The sequence below is a fragment of the Esox lucius genome, chromosome 2 (genome assembly GCF_011004845.1).
Source record: "Esox lucius isolate fEsoLuc1 chromosome 2, fEsoLuc1.pri, whole genome shotgun sequence".
Lineage (NCBI taxonomy): Eukaryota > Metazoa > Chordata > Actinopteri > Esociformes > Esocidae > Esox > Esox lucius.
Window position 1 is genome coordinate 18,176,946 of NC_047570.1, and position 24,113 is coordinate 18,201,058.

At 45.2% G+C, this 24,113-nt stretch overlaps 2 protein-coding genes across 6 annotated transcripts in view; both read left to right on the forward strand.

Moving 5' to 3' along the window:
- The window catches only part of furina (furin (paired basic amino acid cleaving enzyme) a), a 100,938-nt gene extending 83,272 nt beyond the window's left edge, over positions 1–17,666 (forward strand). For all 3 annotated transcript variants that reach the window (XM_010879675.4, XM_010879685.4, XM_010879669.3), the window contains exons 9-16: positions 1,659–1,871; positions 5,278–5,378; positions 6,522–6,625; positions 6,963–7,080; positions 8,516–8,695; positions 8,778–8,902; positions 11,143–11,271; positions 13,905–17,666. In XM_010879675.4, the coding sequence (XP_010877977.1) occupies positions 1,659–1,871; positions 5,278–5,378; positions 6,522–6,625; positions 6,963–7,080; positions 8,516–8,695; positions 8,778–8,902; positions 11,143–11,271; positions 13,905–14,515 (1,581 nt within the window). In that variant the 3' untranslated portion in view covers positions 14,516–17,666. The remainder of the gene's footprint in view (positions 1–1,658; positions 1,872–5,277; positions 5,379–6,521; positions 6,626–6,962; positions 7,081–8,515; positions 8,696–8,777; positions 8,903–11,142; positions 11,272–13,904) is intronic.
- A 5,054-nt stretch (positions 17,667–22,720) lies between these two features.
- Positions 22,721–24,113, forward strand: part of fes (FES proto-oncogene, tyrosine kinase) — a 36,409-nt gene continuing 35,016 nt past the window's right edge. The window contains exon 1 of one of the 3 annotated variants that reach the window (XM_029113589.2): positions 22,721–23,016. The gene's annotated coding sequence lies outside the window, so the exon portion shown is untranslated. The remainder of the gene's footprint in view (positions 23,017–24,113) is intronic. The other 2 variants (XM_010879643.5, XM_029113590.2) reach the window with 2 other exon arrangements.

Below are 24,113 nucleotides of genomic sequence, written 5' to 3' on the forward strand. Positions count from 1 at the left end.
TAAAGAGTCCATGGGACTTTAACATAAGTGTTGCAGGATTCAGAGAGACAGCGGTCTACGCTCCAGCTCCTCCATCTCACATGGGCACCAGGGCAGAGCAGAGTTCTGGCATACTGCCAAGCCAGAGACACTGAGGGAACTCTCTGCCACGTTACTGCTGCGCGGACGCACCCACGCACGTGCGTGAGTGCCCCCGTGTGCCCCTGTGTGCCCGCGCATGTGTGTGCGCGTTTGCGCATACGGGAATCAATACGAGCGTGGGCCTGTGTTTCTGCAGTCTTATATATAATGAAGCATTTTGATAAATACTTAAAGAGCAGTATGAACAACTGGACATTTTGATGAGACCTGGTATTTAGAATGAATATCAAACAGAAGCTGCAGTGCTGAAGGCTCTGGGTCTTTGTGCCTTCTACTGTGTTCCAGCCAACGGAAATGTGATTACCAACGGAATCAAAATACTACATATATTATCGATTCAACTCCGTGCTATTGCTCAGGGCTAAAGCATGTCTTGTCTGGAAGGGCCAAAACGTTTCTGGTTTTCATCCACTCAAGCCTGTATTACTTCCTGAGGCTTAGATCCAGATCGTGTTCTTGAGGCTTAGATCCAGATCGTGTTCTTGAGGCTTAGATCCAGATTGTGTTCTTGAGGCTTAGATCCAGATTGTGTTCTTGAGGCTTAGATCCAGATCATGTTCTTCCTGCTTAGATCCAGATCGTGTTCCTCCTGCTTAGATCCAGATCATTTACCAGATTCATGGATCCTGATTATGTTCCCATTCCAAAGGTCCCGATCATGTTCCATAGTTTCTGATCCTGTTCCCGACTTATGTTTCTCAGTGTTTGTATGTGTGGCGGTCTGGGGAACAAAGGAACGGTTACTTTAAGGAGTGAGTGGAGGAAAAGTAAGCGTGCAGATGCCAGATGCTCGGCTCTCTGTACTGTACACATGGGATCATACATCCATCTGATCTCAGCTTGGCTATAAGCTAATGGGATGTGAGAGAGCCCGTCATAAAGCATCGAGCCACAGAGAGCCGGGGCCACACAAAGAACAATCAGACTTTATGGGGCAAACCGCATCTGAGGGCCGTTACTGGTGCCCTGTCTGCCTCTCTTTATGACAGGCCTGTCAAATAAAAAGCATATGGGCACGTAAACACACAGCATTCTATGGGAAGCCGCGGCGTCGCGGGGAGCTCCAGTGGCTGTTGTTTACACTGTGGTGGATGGATCACTGACATGATCAATGGGGAGAGACTGAGCCAATGGGGCCCAGTGAAGCTGTGTTCAGTATCCACTGGGAACGCTGAATGGGGTGGATCGTCCATTCTTCTGGCTTTGTTGACGTGCTTCTGTCTTATTGTCTGCCGTGGTACATCAAAGCTCTTTGACTTGGAAGGGTCTGAGTGGTCCAGTGGTCCTGTGATCTGTGGATGAGCTCTGACGGGCCTTTCTGACGGGCCTTTCTGACGGGGACCTTACGGTGTCGGTGCCTGGGAATGTCATTGAGATTTAATGACACTCGGTGGTCTCCCGTCATTGGCCGTGCCAAAACTGATAGACGAAGACACGCGCATGCCTCCGGGCATCCCGTCCGCAGGCCTGCGGCGGCGTGGGTTTTGACCGGCCTCTCCCTCCGTGTCTCCCCCTAGGGTCGCGGCGGCCTGGGCTCCATCTTTGTTTGGGCGTCTGGGAACGGCGGACGCGAGAAGGACAGTTGTAACTGCGACGGCTACACCAACAGCATTTACACCCTGTCCATCAGCAGCTCCACCCAGAACGGCAACGTCCCCTGGTACAGCGAGGCCTGCTCCTCCACCCTCGCCACCACCTACAGCTCCGGCAACCTCAACGAGAAGCAGATCGTAAGTGTGCCCCACCCCGCCGCTACATACACAAGGTAAATACTTCAGTAGATTAGATGCATCGGATTCCCCAAATGAAATGGTGAGAGGATTCAAACAAGTAGAAAAACATGGGATTCTTGACACCTACACATTCATAAACACCAGGGTCTGGTATTTTTGGACCTCGTCAACAGGAGTTTCTTTTTAGGAAGTGGTCAGCCCACATTCAAGATCAGAAACTCCCGCAGCTACCACCCAGAACAACAATGTCTGGCGTATTTTGGAGCACAGAAGAACACTATTATTAATGTCAAACCAGGCTCCTTTGACAGCAGAACACGCAAACGCTTAGATACACACATTTACATACACACTCAAACACACTCACACACATACTGTAAAGGCTGACACGGCGGTTCATAGGGGAACACCCCTGTCACTCCCAGTGTCAAAGCCGTGAAGTGTAGGGAAGCGTTCATCGGTGTGAGGTAAAAATGCACATGTATCAAGCTTGTCAGAAGGCAGAACACTCCACCGAGGTGCATGGCTGGTGGAGGAGTGTGTGTGCTGGCTGGTGGAGGAGTGTGTGCTCGCTGGCTGGTGGAGGAGTGTGTGCTCGCTGGCTGGTGGAGGAGTGTGTGCTCGCTGGCTGGTGGAGGAGTGTGTGCTCGCTGGCTGGTGGAGGAGTGTGTGCTCGCTGGCTGGTGGAGGAGTGTGTGCTCGCTGGCTGGTGGAGGAGTGTGTGCTCGCTGGCTGGTGGAGGAGTGTGTGTGCTGGCTGGTGGAGGAGTGTGTGTGCTGGCTGGTGGAGGAGTGTGTGTGCTGGCTGGTGGAGGAGTGTGTGTGCTGGCTGGTGGAGGAGTGTGTGTGCTGGCTGGTGGAGGAGTGTGTGTGCTGGCTGGTGGAGGAGTGTGTGTGCTGGCTGGTGGAGGAGTGTGTGTGCTGGCTGGTGGAGCAGTGTGTGTATGCTGGCTGGTGGAGCAGTGTGTGTGCTGGCTGGTGGAGCAGTGTGTGTGCTGGCTGGTGGAGCAGTGTGTGTGCTGGGCATCTGTCCTGTGACAGTCTTGTGCTCTGTGCTTCCCGGGCATTAGTGTTGCTAACCACAGTGAAAGACCACGTAGCTTCCACAAAGCTTTGAACAGGAGGAAGTGTACTTTACAGTGTATCAGTCAGGGGAAATGTGCTCGTGTCTGAGTGCATTTGTGTGCATGCATGCGAGATGGCCGGAGGCTTTTTGATGTATAGCCAGAGTTTTAATGTATAGAATCTGGTTGACTTTGCTCCTGGGATCCATGTAGTATCTCGAATGTTTGAATCCAGAGCCAAAACACGAATTCAGACTCTAGCTAGAGGTTTAGTTGTCTCTACTGTAAAGCTTTAAAGTTGCTTACTGGATGTTGTAGTTAGCATGTATCCTATTGTACTACTTTGTCAGTTTTCTGAATGGTGTCAGTTGCCCTGTTTCCAGTCAGATGGACAGTAAGGTACTTACTGGACTGTTTGGGGGCTTCAGCTTTTGTGTGTGTTCAGTCTGGGGGAATAACCGAGTTTGTTCTCACCTTCCCAGAGCACTAACACTTGTTCTCACACTGAACACTGGCGATTTCTCACACTGAACACTGGCGAATACTCACACTGAACACTGACACTTGTTGATACACTGAACACTGAGACTTGCACTTTTCTCTTCCATACACTCACTTGTTTCACTCTCTGAGACGTTTGAATTGAAAACTATGAGACTTTAAAATCTCTGCTCCTTATGTTGCCCTTCCACTGACCAGTCTCTGTCTAGCACTCACTCACACACACACACACACACACACAGAGAGGGAGAGGGTTCAGCACTCATATAGCACTACCTCACAGGGCAGCATTTCAGAACATTTAAGTGAATTGTGTCTGACTCCGTCCCAAAGGAATGTCCCTGTCCCTCATGTAGTGAGATGGGGGTTGGGAGCCTCTCACTAGGATGGATTACCCACTGTTTAATGCACCAAGCTCTTGTCATGAGGCATATGGTGTAGTGGTCCGTGTGTTCACACGTTCATGACTAATTCATTGGTTGGTGTGTTTGTTTTTCACACTCATGATTAATTAATTGGTCGGTATGTGTGTTTACAAGCTCACGATTAATCAAGTTATGTGCTGATACGTAAACAAAAGTAGATAGCACTGTGTAGAGGATGCTTGTGTAGAATGTACTTGTACACTCACCTAAAGGATTATTAGGAACACCTGTTCAATTTCTCATTAATGCAATTATCTAATCAACCAATCACATGGCAGTTGTTTCAATGCATTTAGGGGTGTGGTCCTGGTCAAGACAATCTCTGGAACTCCAAACTGAATGTCAGAATGGGAAAGAAAGGTGATTTAAGCAATTTTGAGCGTGGCATGGTTGTTGGTGCCAGACGGGCCGGTCTGAGTATTTCACAATCTGCTCAGTTACTGGGATTTTCACGCACAACCATTTCTAGGGTTTACAAAGAATGGTGTGAAAAGGGAAAAACATCCTGTATGCGGCAGTCCTGTGGGCGAAAATGCCTTGTTGATGCCAGAGGTCAGAGGAGAATGGGCCGACTGATTCACAACACAACACGCTCAACCTTGAGGCGGATGGGCTACAACAGCAGAAGACCCCATCGGGTACCACTCATCTCCACTACAAATTGGAAAAAGAGGCTACAATTTGCACGAGCTCACCAAAATTGGACAGTTGAAGCCTGGAAGAATGTTGCCTGGTCTTTGAGTATCGATTTCTGTTGAGACATTCAGATGGTAGAGTCAGAATTTGGCGTAAACAGAATGAGAACATGGATCCATCATGCCTGGTTACCACTGTGCAGGCTGGTGGTGGTGGTGTAATGGTGTGGGGGATGTTTTCTTGGCACACTTTAGGCCCCTTAGTGCCAATTGGGCATCGTTTAAATGCCACGGCCTACCTGAGCATTGTTTCTGACCATGTCCATCCCTTTATGACCACCATGTACCCATCCTCTGATGTCTACTTCAAGCAGGATAATGCACCATGTCACAAAGCTCGAATCATTTCAAATTGGTTTCTTGAACATGACAATGAGTTCACTGTACTGAAATGGCCCCCACAGTCACCAGATCTCAACCCAATAGAGCATCTTTGGGATGTGGTGGAACGGGAGCTTCGTGCCCTGGATGTGCATCCCACAAATCTCCATCAACTGCAAGATGCTATCCTATCAATATGGGCCAACATTTCTAAAGAATGCTTTCAGCGCCTTGTTGAATCAATGCCACATAGAATTAAGGCAGTTCTGAAGGCGAAAGAGGGTCAAACACAGTATTAGTATGGTGTTCCTAATAATCCTTTAGGTAAGTGTATAGTACGTAACTATAAAATCTAAGCACTATATCTGAGTGTGGCTGACTCTTCCTGTTCCTGTCAGGTGACCACGGACCTCAGGCAGAAGTGTACCGACACCCACACAGGGACGTCAGCCTCAGCCCCCCTGGCTGCTGGTATCATTGCCCTGGCACTGGAGGCGAAGTAAGTGACTCTGTCTGTCTGTTCCCTTGTTTGTCTCCGTTTTGGTTTAATCAGTGTAATAACTCTTGTCTCTTTTCTCTGTATTTCTGTTTTTTCTCCTCTCTCTTTCTCCCCTAACCCCCCTTTGTGTTTTTGTTCTGGTCACAAAAATATGCTGTCAGAAGTAGGACAGACTCTGAGAAAGCTAACTGAATGGTGTTGTAATAATGCCCTGTGGAGCGGAATAGATGAAGCCATTATCTTCTGTCATTAAGCTGTGTTCGTACTGTCAGTCCACTACTGTAGTCTGCTGAAGGAATGGCCAGTAAATGTGACCAGTAAGAATTCATGCAGTTCCCTGACAATTAAACGTGTGTGACTGTACTAACTTCAAGGGACAACCCACCGCTAAACACTATTTGGGGTGTTTTTTTATTCTCCTCACATAATTATGAGTGATTGGAGGCGTTTCAGTATTCGGAAATATCGTGCAGGGAAAGTGAACCTGAATGAATAGAGTTGTGTTTTTAACAATTAGTGTGGCCTTTGTGTTTCTTTGATTGCTTGACAACACTAGAGACAGATTGACATGGTTGTCTTTGTTCAATAGAGCCATTGTAGTTGCCTCAACAATATTCCCATCAGCCAGGATATTTCAGGATAGCCAAAATGCCACATTTTCTCTGGATTTTAACAGGAGCCCTGTTCCCGCCCTCCAGGGTAGGCGTTTCAAAACGGAGGCAGGACTAGTTATTGCTAATTTTTAATTCTCAGGAACTCTAGCTAGCTAATCCTTTTGAGATGGCAAAATAATCACTTCTTCTGTGATGATTCATCATTACAAGAACAGCTTGACATCGCAATGAGTTCTGGATATTGTGCTTTGTTACAACCAGGAAATGTAGATGGCCATTTTCTACCAGTGAAGTGCTTGTATTGGCTTTGAGTGTGGAAATTCACAATTTTGGTCGCACATATGATATGTTCATAACACACCTTCCTTGACTGTCTCTAAACCTGGGCACTTATACAATTTCTTTAGCACTCAGCCACTGTGCATTGTGGTAGAGTAGAGAACGTTGCCATCTTAATCGTGCTCAGTGTGTTCCCCCGTGGGGATGATCTGTATTGATGGTCTAATTGTTGTTGTGTGGATGTGTGCAGTAAAAACCTGACCTGGAGGGACATGCAACACTTGGTGGTGAGGACATCACATCCCGCTCACCTACTCACCAACGACTGGCGGACCAATGGGGTCGGTCGAAAAGGTACCACCAAGAATCTGGTTAGCTGAGCTCGTCTCGCTACCGTTGCTCCCCGTGCCCTGTCAGTGGCACTGATAAAAAAAAACACCATGAAGACTGATCTACTGTATTTTACATTTCCATAAAGTGAACAAGGTTGCCCTACAAAAGGCAATTACCACAAAGCTGTGGCCCCAAAGTTCAGAGAGAGTTTTCACTGAGCGCCCAGCAGTGGGCGTGTTATAATCTAATAGTGAGAGGCTCGCACTGATCTGGAACGGGAATCCTGACTAGTTAGCCTTTCATTAGTCTGACATTGATGCATCTCTTTTCTCCTTCTTTCCAAACCCTTTTCTCCTAGTGAGCCACTCATATGGGTACGGCCTGCTTGATGCCAGTGCTATTGTGGCCCTGGCTAAGAACTGGACTAACGTCGGGCCCCAGAAGAAATGTGTGCTTTCCATGGCGGCCGAACCCAGGTGAGCGCCACACGCACACACACACGCCCGCATGCGCGCGCACACATACTGCCAACGCTACCTCTAATAGCGCTCAGTGTTTGGCTGACTACCCCTGCATCAGCCTGGTAGGGATGACATTGTGTTGGGTTTATGTTGGACCCACACCGTGGTGACATATGATCCTGTAAACCCCCGTCACCCATGCCCAAGAATCCTCCTCTAATTCAGAGAGCGTGTGTCTCCCTGGGTGCCGTCAGCTGTGGACGACATGAGACGCGCGCGGGCTGCTTTCTGATTGGGACGTAGGTGTTAGAGGAACTGGCGTGTGACCAGGCTGTCACGGCCCAGTGTAACGCCGCGTCGTGACTCCATTCCCGAGCACGGGGGCCAACGGCACACTGACATGCTCGGCTGGGTTTTGACGTGGGGGGGGGGGGGGGGGGGTTTAATCATTCACAGATCAGGCTCTGCTTCTGTGTTCTCCTCACTACCTTGACTGTCTCTGAAACCTCTGTTGATCTTTCTTTATGCTCTGCTCCTCACTCTTTTATGTCACACTCCCCCCCCCCCCGCTCTTGTCTGAATCACTCTGCGTCTCGTCCTCTCTCTCAGTGTCTCTAAATGACGGACGGTTTCCGTCTGCCCTGTGTTAGGCCCTGTCTCTGCGGTCCTGTGTGGTCTCTGTCCTGGTCCAGGGATCAGAGCTTAACACGTGGTCACAGTGTGAATTGAATCCTACAGGAGGTGTGAATGCTGTCTTGGTTGGGATCTCCGTGTCTCTTTCTCTGTGTCTCTGTTTCTCAGCCTCTCTGTTTCACCGTCTCCCTGTTTCTCTGTCTCTTTGTCTTTCTCTGTTTCTCTGCACTGTGTCTCCCTGTGTCTTCTTCTGTCTCCCTGTCTCTGTGTGTCTTTGTCTCTGTTGCTCATGGGGAAGCCATGCTTCGTCCACCAACTTAACTGATTGCGTCTGTATTGTCTTTCAACTGGGCGACAGTGTTTTTTGCATAGCCCCCCCCCCCCCCCCCAATGCTTAGTGGTTGTCGATGTGTGTAAGCTGCTAAGCCGATTGGGGAGAATAGAGGGAGCTCGGTGCTTTGCTCTAGAGGACAGGGCTGTTGTGGGATCTGAGCTGCTTATCCCGTTTCAAGGCCGCAAACCCTATGCCCTCAGCAGTCTCACACACATACACACACACACACACATACACATACACATACACATACACATACACATACACATACACATACACATACACACACACTCACACTCACACACACACACACTTGTCCAGAGTGACTCTGACTTTACTGGAAACAGATCCATTATAATCTTATATAAGAAGATACTATCACACTCTCTCCCAACTGGGGCATTTCTCTAGTCACAGCCAGCGTTGATCTCCTTCTGGAAATGAATGTACTCTGTATGCTGATGCCCTTTGTCTGTGTGTTAGGAACATTGGGAGCCACTTGGTGATCACCAAGACAGTGGACGGCTGTGCGGGAACGGACAACAATGTGAGCTCCCTGGAACATGCCCAGGCCCAGCTCACCCTCTCATACAACCGCAGAGGGAACCTGGCCATCTACCTGACCAGTCCCATGGGAACCCGCTCCACCCTGCTCGCCCCCAGGTACACACCCCCCCCACACACACACTCACACACACCCCCCCACACACACACACACTCTTAAACTCGTTGCTCCCCTCTCCAGGCCTCATGACTACTCCTCTGAGGGCTTTAACGACTGGGCCTTCATGACCACCCACTCCTGGGACGAGGACCCGCGGGGAGACTGGACTTTGGAGATTGAGAATGTGGCCGGGGCCAGTGACTATGGTGAGACCCTGCTCTGTTACGACTATAACGTTAATGGCTGAACGGTGGCGGACAGAAGACATCTCTGATCTAACGAAGTGGATGGTTGTCCAATCCATCGTGATTTATTTATTGCAGCCGGCCCAAATGTGATGACTCATACTCACATGTATTTGCAGGTTTAGGCCGCATAACATTTTTGTTTCAAATATTTGTTATTGCACAGAAAGGAAGAAGGGGCAGATATAGTGCATTTTACCAGGAAAAAAGAGTTGACGTGTCCCTCTTTAAAACATTTTAATGTATAAACAACAGTAAGAAAAACAAACAAAACAGGAAGGAAATAAAGTATCCCTCCCCCTCTCTCCAGTCAGAAAGGCTCCGTCCCACTCCCCCCAAAAAACGCCCTCCTCCCTCATCAACACAAACATCACCCCCACCCAAACAGCTCGTCCCAACCACCATGCCACACCCCCTCCCCAACCTTCCCCCCAAACACAACACAGGTCCCAGGACTACAGAAACAGTCTGTATCTGAACTCTGTGAACAACAGAATGATGACTACAAGCTGGCCAGGAGGGCTTGCCAGATATTGGAAATGTATTGTGTGCTTGTCATCTGGGGATACTGTTGCTTCTGCATCTATCAAATTCGACGTGTTGACCAGTTATTTGAGACATATTTCTTTCTTTTGGGCTTTAGATAGACAGGTTATGGTTTCTGAAGTTCCCTAAATGAAATCAGAGTGGAGCTACATAACATTTGGAAGCTACCATGTCCATATATTGAAATAGTGACTGCTAAATGTGTTTTCATATTCGTGTAAGTGGATAGTGGAAATCAAAATAGTTAACCTCTTATCCAATTAATTGGTGTCAATGAACAATAGAATATTTGGGTTGATATGATATGCACATCAGATTCTGAGTTTAGCCTCAACGTAGTGTTGAATCAAGGCCAAATCCAGGCAAAGGTTGCTGGGGAGCCGTGAGGAGATGTGCGATGTTTCCTCCATGTGTTTCCGTGGCACTTCCATTGTTTTGGTAGGTTCCTCTGACGTCTTGGTCGATGGTCAATGTTGTTGAACAACTGACTGGCAGCTCTGAGTGTTCAGTGGGACTGTCTGACTAGCACTGTCACTGAACTGACGTGTGTGATGCCATGTGATTAAATGTTTACACTCTGTGTGTGTAGATCTGCTGAAATCCCTGGTGAACGAGCCTGTATACCATGGGCATGGCTGTTCTGATTGTGTCGGTAACCTCTTACCAATAAGGCCCCACTGCATTGTGTCACGCTGTAGAACAGTCCTCGGCTGTGGGATACTGGCTGAAGATGAGGGTCTGTATCAAATGAACACAGATAAGGAGACCAAAGCATAAAGATGATGTTAGAAGGAGTGGTTTGATCACTTCCAGTGTCTTCTGCAGTCGGCTGCACCATGTACAGAAAACATGCTGGCCTGTGTCTCATTCACCTGAATCATTAATGAAGCAGAATTTATTCCATTTTGGAATCTATTTATTTAATGCCGCCTAATTTTTTGTACATGGCGGGTAACAACTGGATTGCATATCAAAGTAAAATATTCCTAAATCAGTAAATGATGTCAGGATCCTGAAGGGATGGTGGAAGGGGGACCAGGAAAGGTTCCGTTTTCCTGGGTGGACTGAGAAAGGAGCCGATCACAAAGAATCATTGGCTCACGGTGTTCCTTTTCATATAATGAATCAGCTTCATTAACAAATGGACATCAGGCTAGACAGACCCAGAATCAACCAGGACACGCTCTCAGATATTCATTTTGGGTTTACTTGAATTCTTTCACTCGCTGTCTCCCTGTTTCTCTTCTCTGTAGCTATGCAGCCCTCAGTTCCCCTGTCTGTGATTTAGGAATTTGGACCCTCTCTAAAGGCCCCTCATATAAATGTGTCTCCAAGAAGCATTGCTCTGGCAATGTCTTAACTACTGGTTCTATAGAGAAACACCATCATATTTGCTTGTGCATTTAATGTGTATTTCTAGGAATGTTTTTCTGAACCCATCCTGAACAGAACCCATCCTGAACAGAACCCATCCTGAACAGAACCCATCCTGATCAGAACCCATCCTGAACAGATCCCACCCTGAACAGAACCCATCCTGAACAGAACCCATCCTGAACAGAACCCATCCTAAACAGTGCCAAAATCTTGCTGGTGTAGCCTGTTGCTTGGAGAACTCTGCTCTTGTTGCTTATGTGTAACCATCTCCCCTCCAGGCACCCTGACCCAGTTCACCCTGGTCCTATATGGTACCGGCTCAGACTCCTCCAGCCCCACAGCCAAGGACGCCTCTCAGGCCAGTAACAGTAGATGCAAGACCTTCGATCTGCAGCAGATCTGCATCGGTAAGAATGTTACACTTGCTTTCAGTTGGTTACTGTAAGAGGATGTAGATATAACCTGGTCTATGGCAACTGGAGTCCAGAGGAGCCACTATGTCCTGCACAGCACAAAAGCACCTGACTCAATGGACCATGGTCTGAACGGATCAACCGCCTGCACCACTATGGCTTTGCATGCTTATGTTGCTATCCCGTACTCTAAGACCAACCTCTAATTTAACAGGTATATTTAATACTGACACTGTACAGGTAAGACCGCTGAGATAGAACTTTGGCTGTCCTATCCAAAGTGTATGGCTTGTATAGGTTAAACTGTATATAAGATTGGAAGACACAGGAACAGGCTGACCCCTGCTGGATGCAATGAGGATTACAATTCATGTAAACCTTGGTCTTACATGGTGTATATACAGTACTGTAATTATGGGGGAACATTCATACTTTAACATTATCAGTTGCAATATAAATTTGGTTAATATTATATCGATTCTTTTGATACTAATTCCAAGTGAATTGTCATTTTGTGCCCAGTCTAAAGACATATAATCACAGACCAGGTCTGCACACGTTATCACACACCAGATCTATAGACACATCACACACCACATCTACAGACGCATCGCACACCACATCTACAGACACATCGCACACCACATCTACAGACACATCGCACACCACATCTACAGACACATCGCACACCACATCTACAGACACATCGCACACCACATCTACAGACACATCGCACACCACATCTACAGACACATCGCACACCACATCTACAGACACATCGCACACCACATCTATAGACACATCACACACCACATCTACAGACACATCACACACCACATCTACAGACACATCACACACCACATCTACAGACACATCACACACCACATCTATAGACACATCACACACCACATCTACAGACACATCACACACCACATCTACAGACACATCACACATCACACACCACATCTACAGACACATCACACACCACATCTACAGACACATCACACACCACATCTACAGACACATCACACACCACATCTACAGACACATCACACACCACACCTACAGACACATCACACATCACACACCACATCTACAGACACATTACACATCACACACCACATCTACAGACACATCACACACCACATCTACAGACACATCACACACCACATCTACAGACACATCACACACCACATATACAGACACATCACACACCACACCTACAGACACATCACACACCACACCTACAGACACATCGCACACCACACCTACAGACACATCGCACACCACACCTACAGACACATCGCACACCACATCTATAGACACATCACACACCACATCTATAGACACATCGCACACCACATCTATAGACACATCACACACCACATCTACAGACACATCACACATCACACACCACATCTACAGACACATCACACACCACACCTACAGACATGTGGTGGAATGTCTCCTTACTAGCCCAACCTCCTTCCCCTCTCCCTTCCTACTCCTCTCTGCAACTACTCCAAGCGTTTTCCCCCTTAGCTCCCCTCTCTCATCCCACTCAACCCCCGCCCGCTTCTCCCCTCTCTCATCCCACTCAACCCCCGCCCGCTTCTCCCCTCTCTCATCCCCCCCTCAACCCCCGCCCCCTTCTCGCCAGCTGTCTCCTTTCATTTGATCCTTCCTCTCTCACACCCACTTCAACTGTTTCAGCAGGGCTTGGATGACACCTGATTAGGAAGTGGGTAATCAGACTTGGGATAATGGTCTGCGTCTGACTGTTCCATGCTGCTGCACTACTGTGGTGATGGGAACAGACACTAATACCTCTGACAGTCTATCCGGGAGGATGTGCAGTCATCATACAAATAAATGCCTCAGAGCTTATTATAAAGGCCATACATTTGGGATATTATTCCCAGCTTTGCCTCAGCGCGCGATCAGAGTTCAACACATTCGCGTGCATAACCTTTTTTGTCTGGAAACAGTTTATTGTAACAGAAGCTAAACTTTAGGCAGCATGATGGGAGAATTCTACTCATTTTCAACACTGAAAACAACAACAGCTCTGAAACAACACTGAAAACAATCTATTGAGCAAGAGAAACTGATATCAATGATTCAGTTTTCTTCAAATTACTCCTGTTAAAATCTCGACTTTAAGTTAATCCGCTGCTTTCTAAAAACTGATGGAGGTAATCAGGGTGTATGAACATGGTAAAAAAAAATACATCTCCTGAAGTCAACAGAAATCAAATCAACTGAATACATTTTTAGCAAGTGAAGGCTAAAGGTGATTGAAGTTTGTAATGACTGCTTATAGAAAACCGATTTCTTTCAGTGTTAATAGATTGAAAAAATTGTGCTTCTCCTTCAAGTTGTTTCCACGGCCTCATGAATGTAATGTTATTGCATTTTTATGAATAATGAGCCAATGTTTTTAACTAAATCCATGTATTAACAGGGTCAGTGAATGTGCACTAACCATGTTAAATGGAGAATTGAAAAACAAAAATTATGAGGACAGGTCTCTGTTTTTATAAATCTTTTAGCACATAATTTGCTGACCTCATTCCATCTCGTGTGTGTCTGTCTCTGTGTGTGTGTGTGTGTGCGCGCGGGCGCAGAGTGCAACAGTGGTTACTACCTCTTTGAGCAGGGCTGTGTGAGGGACTGTCCAGCAGGCTACGCCGCGGGCTCCCAACCGCTCAACTACACCATGGGGAACTTCGTGGAGCCAGCCTCTGTTCCCTCCTGCCTGTCCTGCTCCCTTCCATGCCTTACCTGCAGCAGCGTCAGCCCCCATGCCTGCCTCTCCTGCCCACCTCACAGCCACCTGGACTACGTGTCCGGCACCTGCCTCCACCTCAACCAGATCCAGAGAGAGTCTCCCGGCATGGACATGGTGCGTCAGGGCGTGGCCCGTCCCCACCCGGAGCTTAGCTCCCAGCTGCCCATCACCATCGCGGTGCTGAGCTGCGTGGCCATCATGGCCACCTTCGCCGGGGTGTTTGTTCTGCTCCAGCTGAGGTCCGGAGCCCTGGTCAAACTGCCGTCACTGGAGGAGGCTAGCTCAGGTCTGAGGGGGGGCCTTGGCCTGGGGGGCAACAGAGTGGTGTCGTACCGCGGTATCCCCACGGTGTGGGGCGACGACGGGATTAACTCTGACACCGACAATGACGAGTTTGATGTCCACAACGAGCGGACTGCCTTCATCAAAACACAAAGTGCCCTTTAACCCCCCCATACTGCTGCTGTCTACCTCCTCTGCCCCAATCATTTTTTTTAATTCTGGGCCGTCTGTCCTCTTCACACGGTCCTCTTTTTGCTTCTCTTCCCTGGTTCCGCTCCCTCTTTCTTCCTCCCATTGGGTTTCATCGCTCTGATTTTGGTCTTCCGATCTCCAGTGAATGACCGGATGGAAGAGATGGCCTCGGTGGCTCTGCGCTCGCTTGACACTTGGGTGCTTTTCTATTAAAATGGCTGTCTGTGCCCTCTCGCCCTTAATCACCAACAGACAGAGTGTCTGAGCACAGCCCGTTTCCCGTATGGCTCCAGGGATTCCCTGTGTCAAAATAAACAAACCATTATTGTTTGCTCTCTCCCCCCTTTTCCCCGATCTTTGGTTCCACTGCAGTAACCGGATTAGTTTGTAAATTGGGGGTACACAGCTGTGTGTGTGTGTGTTTTGGGTGGACAGCAAGATCAGGGTAGGGTCAGGTTTCACAATCCCCATAGCGCCAGTGTTTTGAAGAATCAGCCCCAGGCCCCTCCCGAAGCTGCCCAGTGTGAGCCGTGCTGCAGTGTGAGCTCGTATCTCTCAGCACTAGCTTGATACACGGCTGTGAGTCATGAGATTAGCAATGCTTACCCTCCCTCAGCTAGGAATTCAGGAGGCGTTCTGCTTTTTTCAAGTGGATCGCAAAGGCGGGACTCATGCGATTCCGAGGGTTATATATAGTCTCCTGACTTCCACTCCTCTCTGCTGCCCACTGCGGGGGATAGAGAGGGTATTGGGTTTGGACCGAGCTCACACCTGCTACCTGATCACCAAAAATAGGTCTGCGTTTTCACCTAGCTGCGCATCCACACTTTACTGGGCTTTAGAGTTCATACCACATAATAATGCCTTTAAGATTTAAATTCCACTCCAGGCTTGTAATTGCTCTGCTACTGAGTGTATGACTGGAGGGGGGCTCACAGTGGTCTAAGGCTCCTACAGGGTTCTCTGAGCAGCTATAGGGACAACTCAAGAAGCAAGCAGAATAACAGCCTGGCTGTGATTACAGGCTCGGGCTCCCCACTTGGCTAATCTTGCCTTTCTGTAACTCACAAACACTTAACATCTTGTTGGTTTAATACTTTGCTGAAAAGAGCGAAGAGGTGGAGAGTGTTTCCATCACAGGTTTGAGCAGGTGTCAGTTTTAATAGCAGGACATACTAGTGGCTGTGGGCTGAGATACGATACCTTGCTCGGCTGTGAAATTTTTGTTTTCCTTTCAGCGGATCTTAAAGACCTGCATATGTTTGTTAAAGAACTGAGGTTGGCTTTTAAGCCACCTCTTTTTGATATCAGGCCTGCACCGAAACATATCACAGCTTTTCTCCAATTGCCCTCCAGTTGTCATCATCATCATCATCAGGGATGTCGATGGTCTGTTAATCTGTTTCATATACTTGCCAATAATGAAACATTTCAGCTCAGATGTATTCCAAGGGAATTTCTGTCTACTTATATCTTTATTGAAAAACTTTTAAGTAATAATTTTTTTGGGCAGCATATCTTCCTTTTGCAATCTGTACCTCACAAAGCAATCCATTGGACAGATATTGGATCCATCCATCTTTTTGTTCTTTCATGATTATTTTCAAGTTATTTTCTATTTCCAGAACATACCAGGAGGCTTTGCTGATAGGAGTTGTCATAGTGATGACATGCATTTTAGAATTCTGCAGCCACTCATCCCGTCCTCACAGCCGTGGCAGTAGAGTATACTATATGTTCTATAGTTAATGATGAATGATCATACAGATTGGAAGTGAAAACTCCTTGGATAGGGATATTTCTTTTTAAAGCATGGGAGTTTTCCCTTTCATACATTTTGCTCCTACTGTAATAATAAGACTACATCTACATTTAAGTCTTCATCTACAGTACCAGGGCTATAGGGCTCTCTTTCTCCTCCCCTATTCTGCCTTGGCACAGCTTAAAGGTAATTTGATATATCCTAATTTATGCCCTCTGAATATATTGCTTTTAGGATTGTTTTTAAGGGGGTTGTCCCTGTGCTTTAAATCTTTTGTAATTAAAAATCTTACTGAGAAAGATGTAGTCTCCAATACACATACTGGGGGGTTGCTTGCCTTGGCCAACTATGAATTAGGATGGTTTCACTATTACAGAGATGGAAGAGTGTTTTGTTTGGCCGTGGCTGATGTAAAGTACAGCAATTCCTGCTGTTAGTGATGATAATGTGTTGTCTTAAAGTGAGGGAATTACGGTTGAGCCACAGCAGATGCAATCATTTCAATCTGCCAACGTACTTCCCTCACATTATTGCCTTTAATATGGTCACTCCTGGATGTGAATATATCTCTGGCATTATGTCTAAGTAAACAGACATCTACTGGAAAGGAGGTTGCTCCCCCTGCAGGGCAGCCTCAGTATGACAGCTGATTGCAGCAGAGTTTCTGGTATTACCAAAGACAGCAATTTAGAGTTGCATTCAATAAGAGTTCTCCTAGAGATTGCAGAGTCTGGGTTGGGGAGGCGATGTGATCTGAGATTTTTCTGGGTGCATCTTTATAAATCAAATTAAAATGTCTTTTTTGAGCTCTTTCTGTTATTCCTGCCTTTTAATGTAGAGACCTCTCCATCTTCACCCCTGCTTAGAAAGTTGTGAAGCTGAGACAATCTTTGCTTAGACACAGGTTGGATGAGGAGGGAGCAGATTGAGAATGTAACCCATCCCCATACAGTAAAGGGCTGAGTGTGTGTGCGTGTGTGTGTGTGTGCGTGCGCGTGTGTTGCGTATGTGCTGTGTGTGTTAAAAAGAAACACTTGTGGGTGTAACTGAGCTGTGGACACAGCCCATGAAACTCTGTCCACCTTTCCACACCTGCCCTTATGAGGTCATTGGCCTGAGGCTACATACACCACCTAACAGAAACAGTGACCTACTGTACAGAAATAATGGAACAGAATGACTACGTTAAATGGGGGATAAACTCTAAAATAAGGCCTATTTTTGTACTCTATATGTGGTGCAGTGTAATTTTCTTTAATTTAAAGATTTTTTTTGCTCTTTTGTTAATTTTTTCCTTTATTTAATAAATGTCAATATGCTGATTATAGATTCTACGAAAAATAAAGATCTATGCAAACTTTAGGATTTGTCGTGTTGTTTTCTATGCGATGGATGGATAATAGGCCTACCCGTATTTCATGAAGGTTTGCAGAGATATGCCTTTTACGGAGCTATTTCCAATCTGAGCAGTGTTCGTTTTATACCTTTGTTTAAACCAGTTCAACTGTTTTGCTTATACATTGTGATCCACATGTTGGCATCTCCGGGTCTGTGCAGTATACTGTTGAACATACCCTGATAAGTGGGCGAAATAGGCTGATGTTGGTTAGATTTCCACTATTGTCAGAGGAAGTAAAAACACTGCCCCCAGTTTAAGCTCTGCTTTTGCCCGATTGTGATTCGACTGAATAATCAGCAACAAGAAAAAAAGCAGAACTATGCTTCTGTTTATCTCAAGTAGCCTATCTCAGTATGTATCTTCTTGGCAAAGTCTGCATGATATAGACTGATGCTGTGTTACAGCTTGCTGATGAGTTACCTGACTGAAATCTTGGTCATGAGATGCATGCAATTGCACCACCTGCTACTTTACCTGGCCCAAATCCACCTCAACTACAATTTCACCTTCCTTAATACATTTCCTTCAAGTCAATTGCCTCAACGGTGACATCACATTTCTTTATAAATAGCTGTGTGTGTGTGTGACTATTTTTACTCTTGTCATTTCATCATTTGAAAGGCCAATTCACTATAATTTCAAAATATTAAAAGAAAGTTCCTACAGTCTTAAACGTCTGTATCAATATGATCTACAGTAGGGAGAACAAGTATTTGATACACTGCTGATTTTGCAGGTTTTCCTACATACAAAGCATGTAGAAGTCTGTAATTTTTATCATAGGTACACTTCAACTGTGAGAGATGGATTTTGACCCACTCCTCCATCCAGACCTTCTCCAGATCCTTCAGGTTTCGGGGCTGTCGCTGGGCAATACGGACTTTCAGCTCCCTCCAAAGATTTTCTATTAGGTTCAGGTCTGGAGACTGGCTAGGCCACTCCAGGACCTTGAGATGCTTCTTACGGAGCCACTCCTTAGTTGCCCTGGCTGTGTGTTTCGGGTCGTTGTCATGCTGGAAGACCCAGCCATGACCCATCTTCAGTGCTCCTACTGAGGGAAGGAGGTTGTTGGCCAAGATCTCGCGATACATGGCCCCATCCATCCTCCCCTCAATACGGTGCAGTCGTCCTGTCCCCTTTGCAGAAAAGCATCTCCAAAGAATTGGTGGTGTTCTTGGGGATGTACACATCCTTCTTCCTCCAAACACGGTGAGTGGAGTTTAGACCAAAAAGCTCTATTTTTGTCTCATCAGACCACATGACCTTCTCCCATTCCTCCTCTGGATCATCCAGATGGTCATTGGCAAACTGCAGATGGGCCTGGACATGCGCTGGCTTGAGCAGGGGGACCTTGCGTGCGCTGCAGGATTTTAATCCATGACGGCATAGTGTGTTACTAATGGTTTTCTTTGAGACTGTGGTCCCAGCTCTCTTCAGGTCATTGACCAGGTCCTGCCGTGTAGTTCTGGGCTGATCCCTCACCTTCCTCATGATCATTGATGCCCCACGAGGTGAGATCTTGCATGGAGCCCTGACCGAGGGAGATTGACCGTCATCTTGAACTTCTTCCATTTTCTAATAATTGCGCCAACAGTTGTTGCCTTCTCACCAAGCTGCTTGCCTATTGTCCTGTAGCCCATCCCAGCCTTGTGCAGGTCTACAATTTTATCCCTGATGTCCTTACACAGCTCTCTGGTCTTGGCCATTGTGGAGAGGTTGGAGTCTGTTTGATTGTGTGGACAGGTGTCTTTTATACAGGTAACGAGTTCAAACAGGTGCAGTTAATACAGGTAATGAGTGGAGAACAGGAGGGCTTCTTAAAGAAAAACTAACAGGTCTGTGAGAGCCGGAATTCTTACTGGTTGGTAGGTGATCAAATACTTATGTCATGCAATAAAATGCTAATTAATTATTTAAAAATGTGTACCTATGATAAAAATTACAGACTTCTACATGCGTTTTAAGTAGGAAAACCTGCAAAGTCGGCAGTGTATCAAATACTTGTTCTCCCCACTGTATGTTATGGCATCTTCAAATATTTCCATATGTTAGCTTAGTACAAATTGGAAGTGAAGGACAAAGATGGGCAATGACTTAATGTGTCACCTACATTTACAGTAACAATTTGAGTGATTGCATTTGGATGGTGTGATGTAGATTTGTGAGAGCTGGTACATTCCTAACAAGTAGCTGTAGATATAAATACAGAGATCAGAGGCAGGTATGTGTATATACAGGTGCTGGTCATAAAATTAGAATATCATCAAAAAGTTGATTTATTTCAGTAATTCAAAAAGTGAAACGTGTATAATGTATACATTCATTCCACACAGACTGATATATTTCAATTGTTTATTTCTTTTAATTTTGATGATTATAACTGACAACTAATGAAAACCCCAAATTCAGTATCTCAGAAAATTAGAATATTGTGAAAAGGTTCAATATTGAAGACACCTGGTTCCACACTCTAATTAGCTAATTAACCCAAAACACCTGCAAAGGCCTTTAAATGGTCTCTCAGTCTAGTTCTGTAGGCAACAAAATCATGGGGAAGACTGCTGTCTTGACAGCTGTCCAAAAGACGACCATTTATACCTTGCACAAGGTCATAGCTAATGAGATTGGCTGTTCACAGAGCTCTGTGTCCAAGCACATTAATAGAGAGGCGAAGGGAAGGAAAAGATGTGGTAGAAAAAAGTGTACAAGCAATAGGGATAACCGCACCCTGGATTGTGAAACAAAACCCATTCAAAAATGTAGGGGAGATTCACAAAGAGTGGACTGCAGCTGGAGTCAGTGCTTCAAGAACCACCAAGCACAGACCTATGCAAGACATGGGTTTCAGCTGTCGCATTCCTTGTGTCAAGCCACTCTTGAACAAGACAGCGTCAGAAGCGTCTCGCCTGGGCTGAATACAAAAAGGACTGGACTGCTGCTGAGTTATGTTCTCTGATGAAAGTCAATTTACCATTTCCTTTGGGAATCAAGGTCCCGGAGTCGGGAGGAAGACAGGAGAGGCACAGAATCCACGTTGCTTGAAGTCCAGTGTAAAGTTTCCACAGTCAGTGATGGTTTGGGGTGCCATGTCATCTGCTGGTGTTGGTCCACTGTGTTTTCTGAGGTCCAAGGTCAACACAGCTGTCTACCAGGAAGTTTTAGAGCACTTCATGCTTCCTGCTGCTGACCAACTTTATGGAGATGCAGATTTCATTTTCCAACAGGACTTGGCACCTACACACAGTGCCAAAGCTACCAGTACCTGGTTTAAGGACTATGGTATCCCTGTTCTTAATTGGCCAGCAAACTCGCCTGACCTTAACCCTATAGAACATCTATGGGGTATTGTGAAGAGGAAGATGATACACAAGACCGAACAATGCAGAAGAGCTGAAGGCCACTATCAGAGCAACCTGGGCTCTCATAACACCTGAGCAATGCCACAGACTGATCGACTCCATGCCACGCTGCATTGCTGCAGTAATTCAGGCAAAAGGAGCCCCAACTAAGTATTGAGTGCTGTACATGCTCATACTTTTCATGTTCATACTTTTCAGTTGGCCAACATTTCAAAACATATTTTTTTTGTATTGGTCTTAAGTAATATTCAAATTTTCAGAGATACTGAATTTGGGATTTTCATTAGTTGTCAGTTATAATCATCACAATTAATACAAGTTTCACTTTTTGAATGGAATTACTGAAATACATTTTTTGATGATATTCTAATTTTATGACCAGCACCTCTATATCTCAATGGGAGACAGACAGTGACATGAATAGTCATGCCACTGTATCCCCAGTAGCGTAAAAATGGGCTGAACTCTGACAATGAGAAGTTTGATATTGACAATGTCCTGACTGCCTTCAAAATACTAAGTGGTATTTAACACCCTCCTGTTCCTGCTGTCTATTTCCTCTGCCCAAATCACTCTTAAACTGTATATAAAATAAAGAGAGTCGGATACAACAAATACAATTGTAATACTTATTAACAATAAGTATTCCATGCAGAGCTGCTTTAACTCACATATATTTCTGGGTTATTGAGCCTGAACTGCTCTTTGGTAAATTTTAAAATGTGGTCAAATTTGGCCCCTAAATATACAATTTTCTGTTTAACAGTACAATAACTGTTGCTGTTAGGCTACTGTGTAAAACATATAAGCCCCACTTATCTGAAGAACTGATGGGTGTGCAGACATTTGATCCAACACTAAATCAAACCTAAGTCCTTTGATTTTTAGGATAAAATGGGCTTAGAATAGATTTCTGGTGGGAGGCCGCTTTCCTGATTGATGTTTGGCCACAACCAAATATGTGTGTGTCTTTATTAAAGGATTCCCAAATGTATCCAAATGCTTAAGGTAGAGAATGTAAATAATTAGCATGATGACCATGGGTGTAGAATTAAGGGGGTCATGACCCCCCCAAATCTTACAAACCGGTCAATGTGTCCCCCCTGGAAAAGAGTGGGGTCCATTAACTATTAAATAATTTATACTGTCAAATAACTATTTGTCATTGGAGTCGCACAACCTGGAGGGAGCTGGTGGCATGTTTGTTCATAGCTTGTGACACATTTAAACCACCATATGGTAAGTAGAGTACATAAGTAGTAGACTAACATTTATTGACTTAGAGTTTGGCCTAGCCTCCATGAGTTTAGTTATGTCTATCTTTCCTATGAACCTATGCAACTACATGTGTTGAGAAGTGAATATAGGAATAAGAAGTCTGCAACAGATATTTTGACACATTGCTGGAAATCGTGTTTCCAAACCAAAAAACTCTGGTAAATGATTAAAAAGATTACAGAAGTAACTTATGTTTAATACATGGGAGAAAAATAAAAAAGTTACAAAACAAATGCTTCCCCCATATAGCTATTTTTTGTTTTATTAAAATAAACTTTTAATTAATGGTTTATAACGGATGTCTGTGTACATATTCAGCATTCAAAGTGTTCGGAAAACGAACGACCTTTCTACTTCTCGAAGCAGAATATCGGAAAGAGTGGGCGGTTTTCAGAGCGTAATTTATTTTTGTAGCCTGTCAACTTCAAACTTTAGCCACCACAAGCATACCGGAATTCATAAGCTTTTTCCCAAATCACAAACGGACCGAATATCTATCCACCATCTTTGCCTGTTATTCCCGGTTATTTGTGGCAGCTGGTCATCGGTAACTTCCTGCTTTCAGCTTTATCTGTGACAATAGCCACAGTGATAGTAATCAATAGGCCTACTACTTCACGATCACAGTTTTTACCTGAAACGTCGGAGTGGTCTTCTTGCAATATCCAGACCAGAGGTGAGATACTTTTTTGTAGGTTTTATCTGAACTACCCGTATTTGCGCTATAGTATAGATAACCCTTTCTTTCTACATTATAGTCCACATCCGTTGAGATTACAGTAGCTGAGGGCTGATGCACGGACGCTCGGTCACTGAACCGAAGCGCTTTCTAAATTCAATAGGTCTTTCACGCGATGAAGTCTTTCATGTCAGCAAGAAGACAAAATGTTACCTGACAAATATAGATCCATGAGTCACTACACTTCTTTACCCAAGACCTGAGATCAATTGTGTTCATTTTGCGTCTTTCCGTGAAGGTCAAACATTTTAAATAAAACGAATGTAAACCATATTTAGTATGATAGTGGTTTATATGGTTTAGGCTAATGCATGCATTAATTCATCAGTACAATCGAGGAGAACCACCCCATTCACGAAAATCCCACAAGGTGTGACCAAATTTTAGGTGCCACTGATCTTGCTTAACTAAAAATGTTATCTGTGTTATCACAACTTCTGGACATATTTCCACAAAACTATTCTGACGTTCTAATTAGAGATCGTTTTTTTTCAAATGTTTAAAGATTTCCAGATATGTTTCAATTAAATTAGCGCTAAAACATTTTTGGTAAAGTAGTAAAGCCCTCAGATAAATAATTCACTTGTTTAGAGAGAAAATACTAAATATTTTTTAATAAAGTAGTAATTTGTTGGATAAGTGTGTTGGGGCTAAGTGGCCCCCAGGGGCTAATTACCCCCTTTATGGTTATGCATGTCATGTATATACTCACAAGCTCAGTTTGTGCTTACTAACTGTAATTAGTATTAATTACACAAAATATATGCATAAAACAGATTGAATTGATTTTAATATGTACCTGCGCATTTCAATTCAGGTGTGCGATCTTTGCTTATTTTTTGATAGCGGCTTTAATAATGACGCATAAAAGATGCATGAGTGACGTACCACAAATTCCTGGCAAAAGTGGACAGCTTTTGTGCTGGTGAGATGTGTAATGATGCCCTCTCTCCCTTCAATGGGGTCCCTTGGTTAAGCTAGCACGTTTAATTCATTTATTACTTAAACTGCATGGAAATGTAAAGATAAAAAAT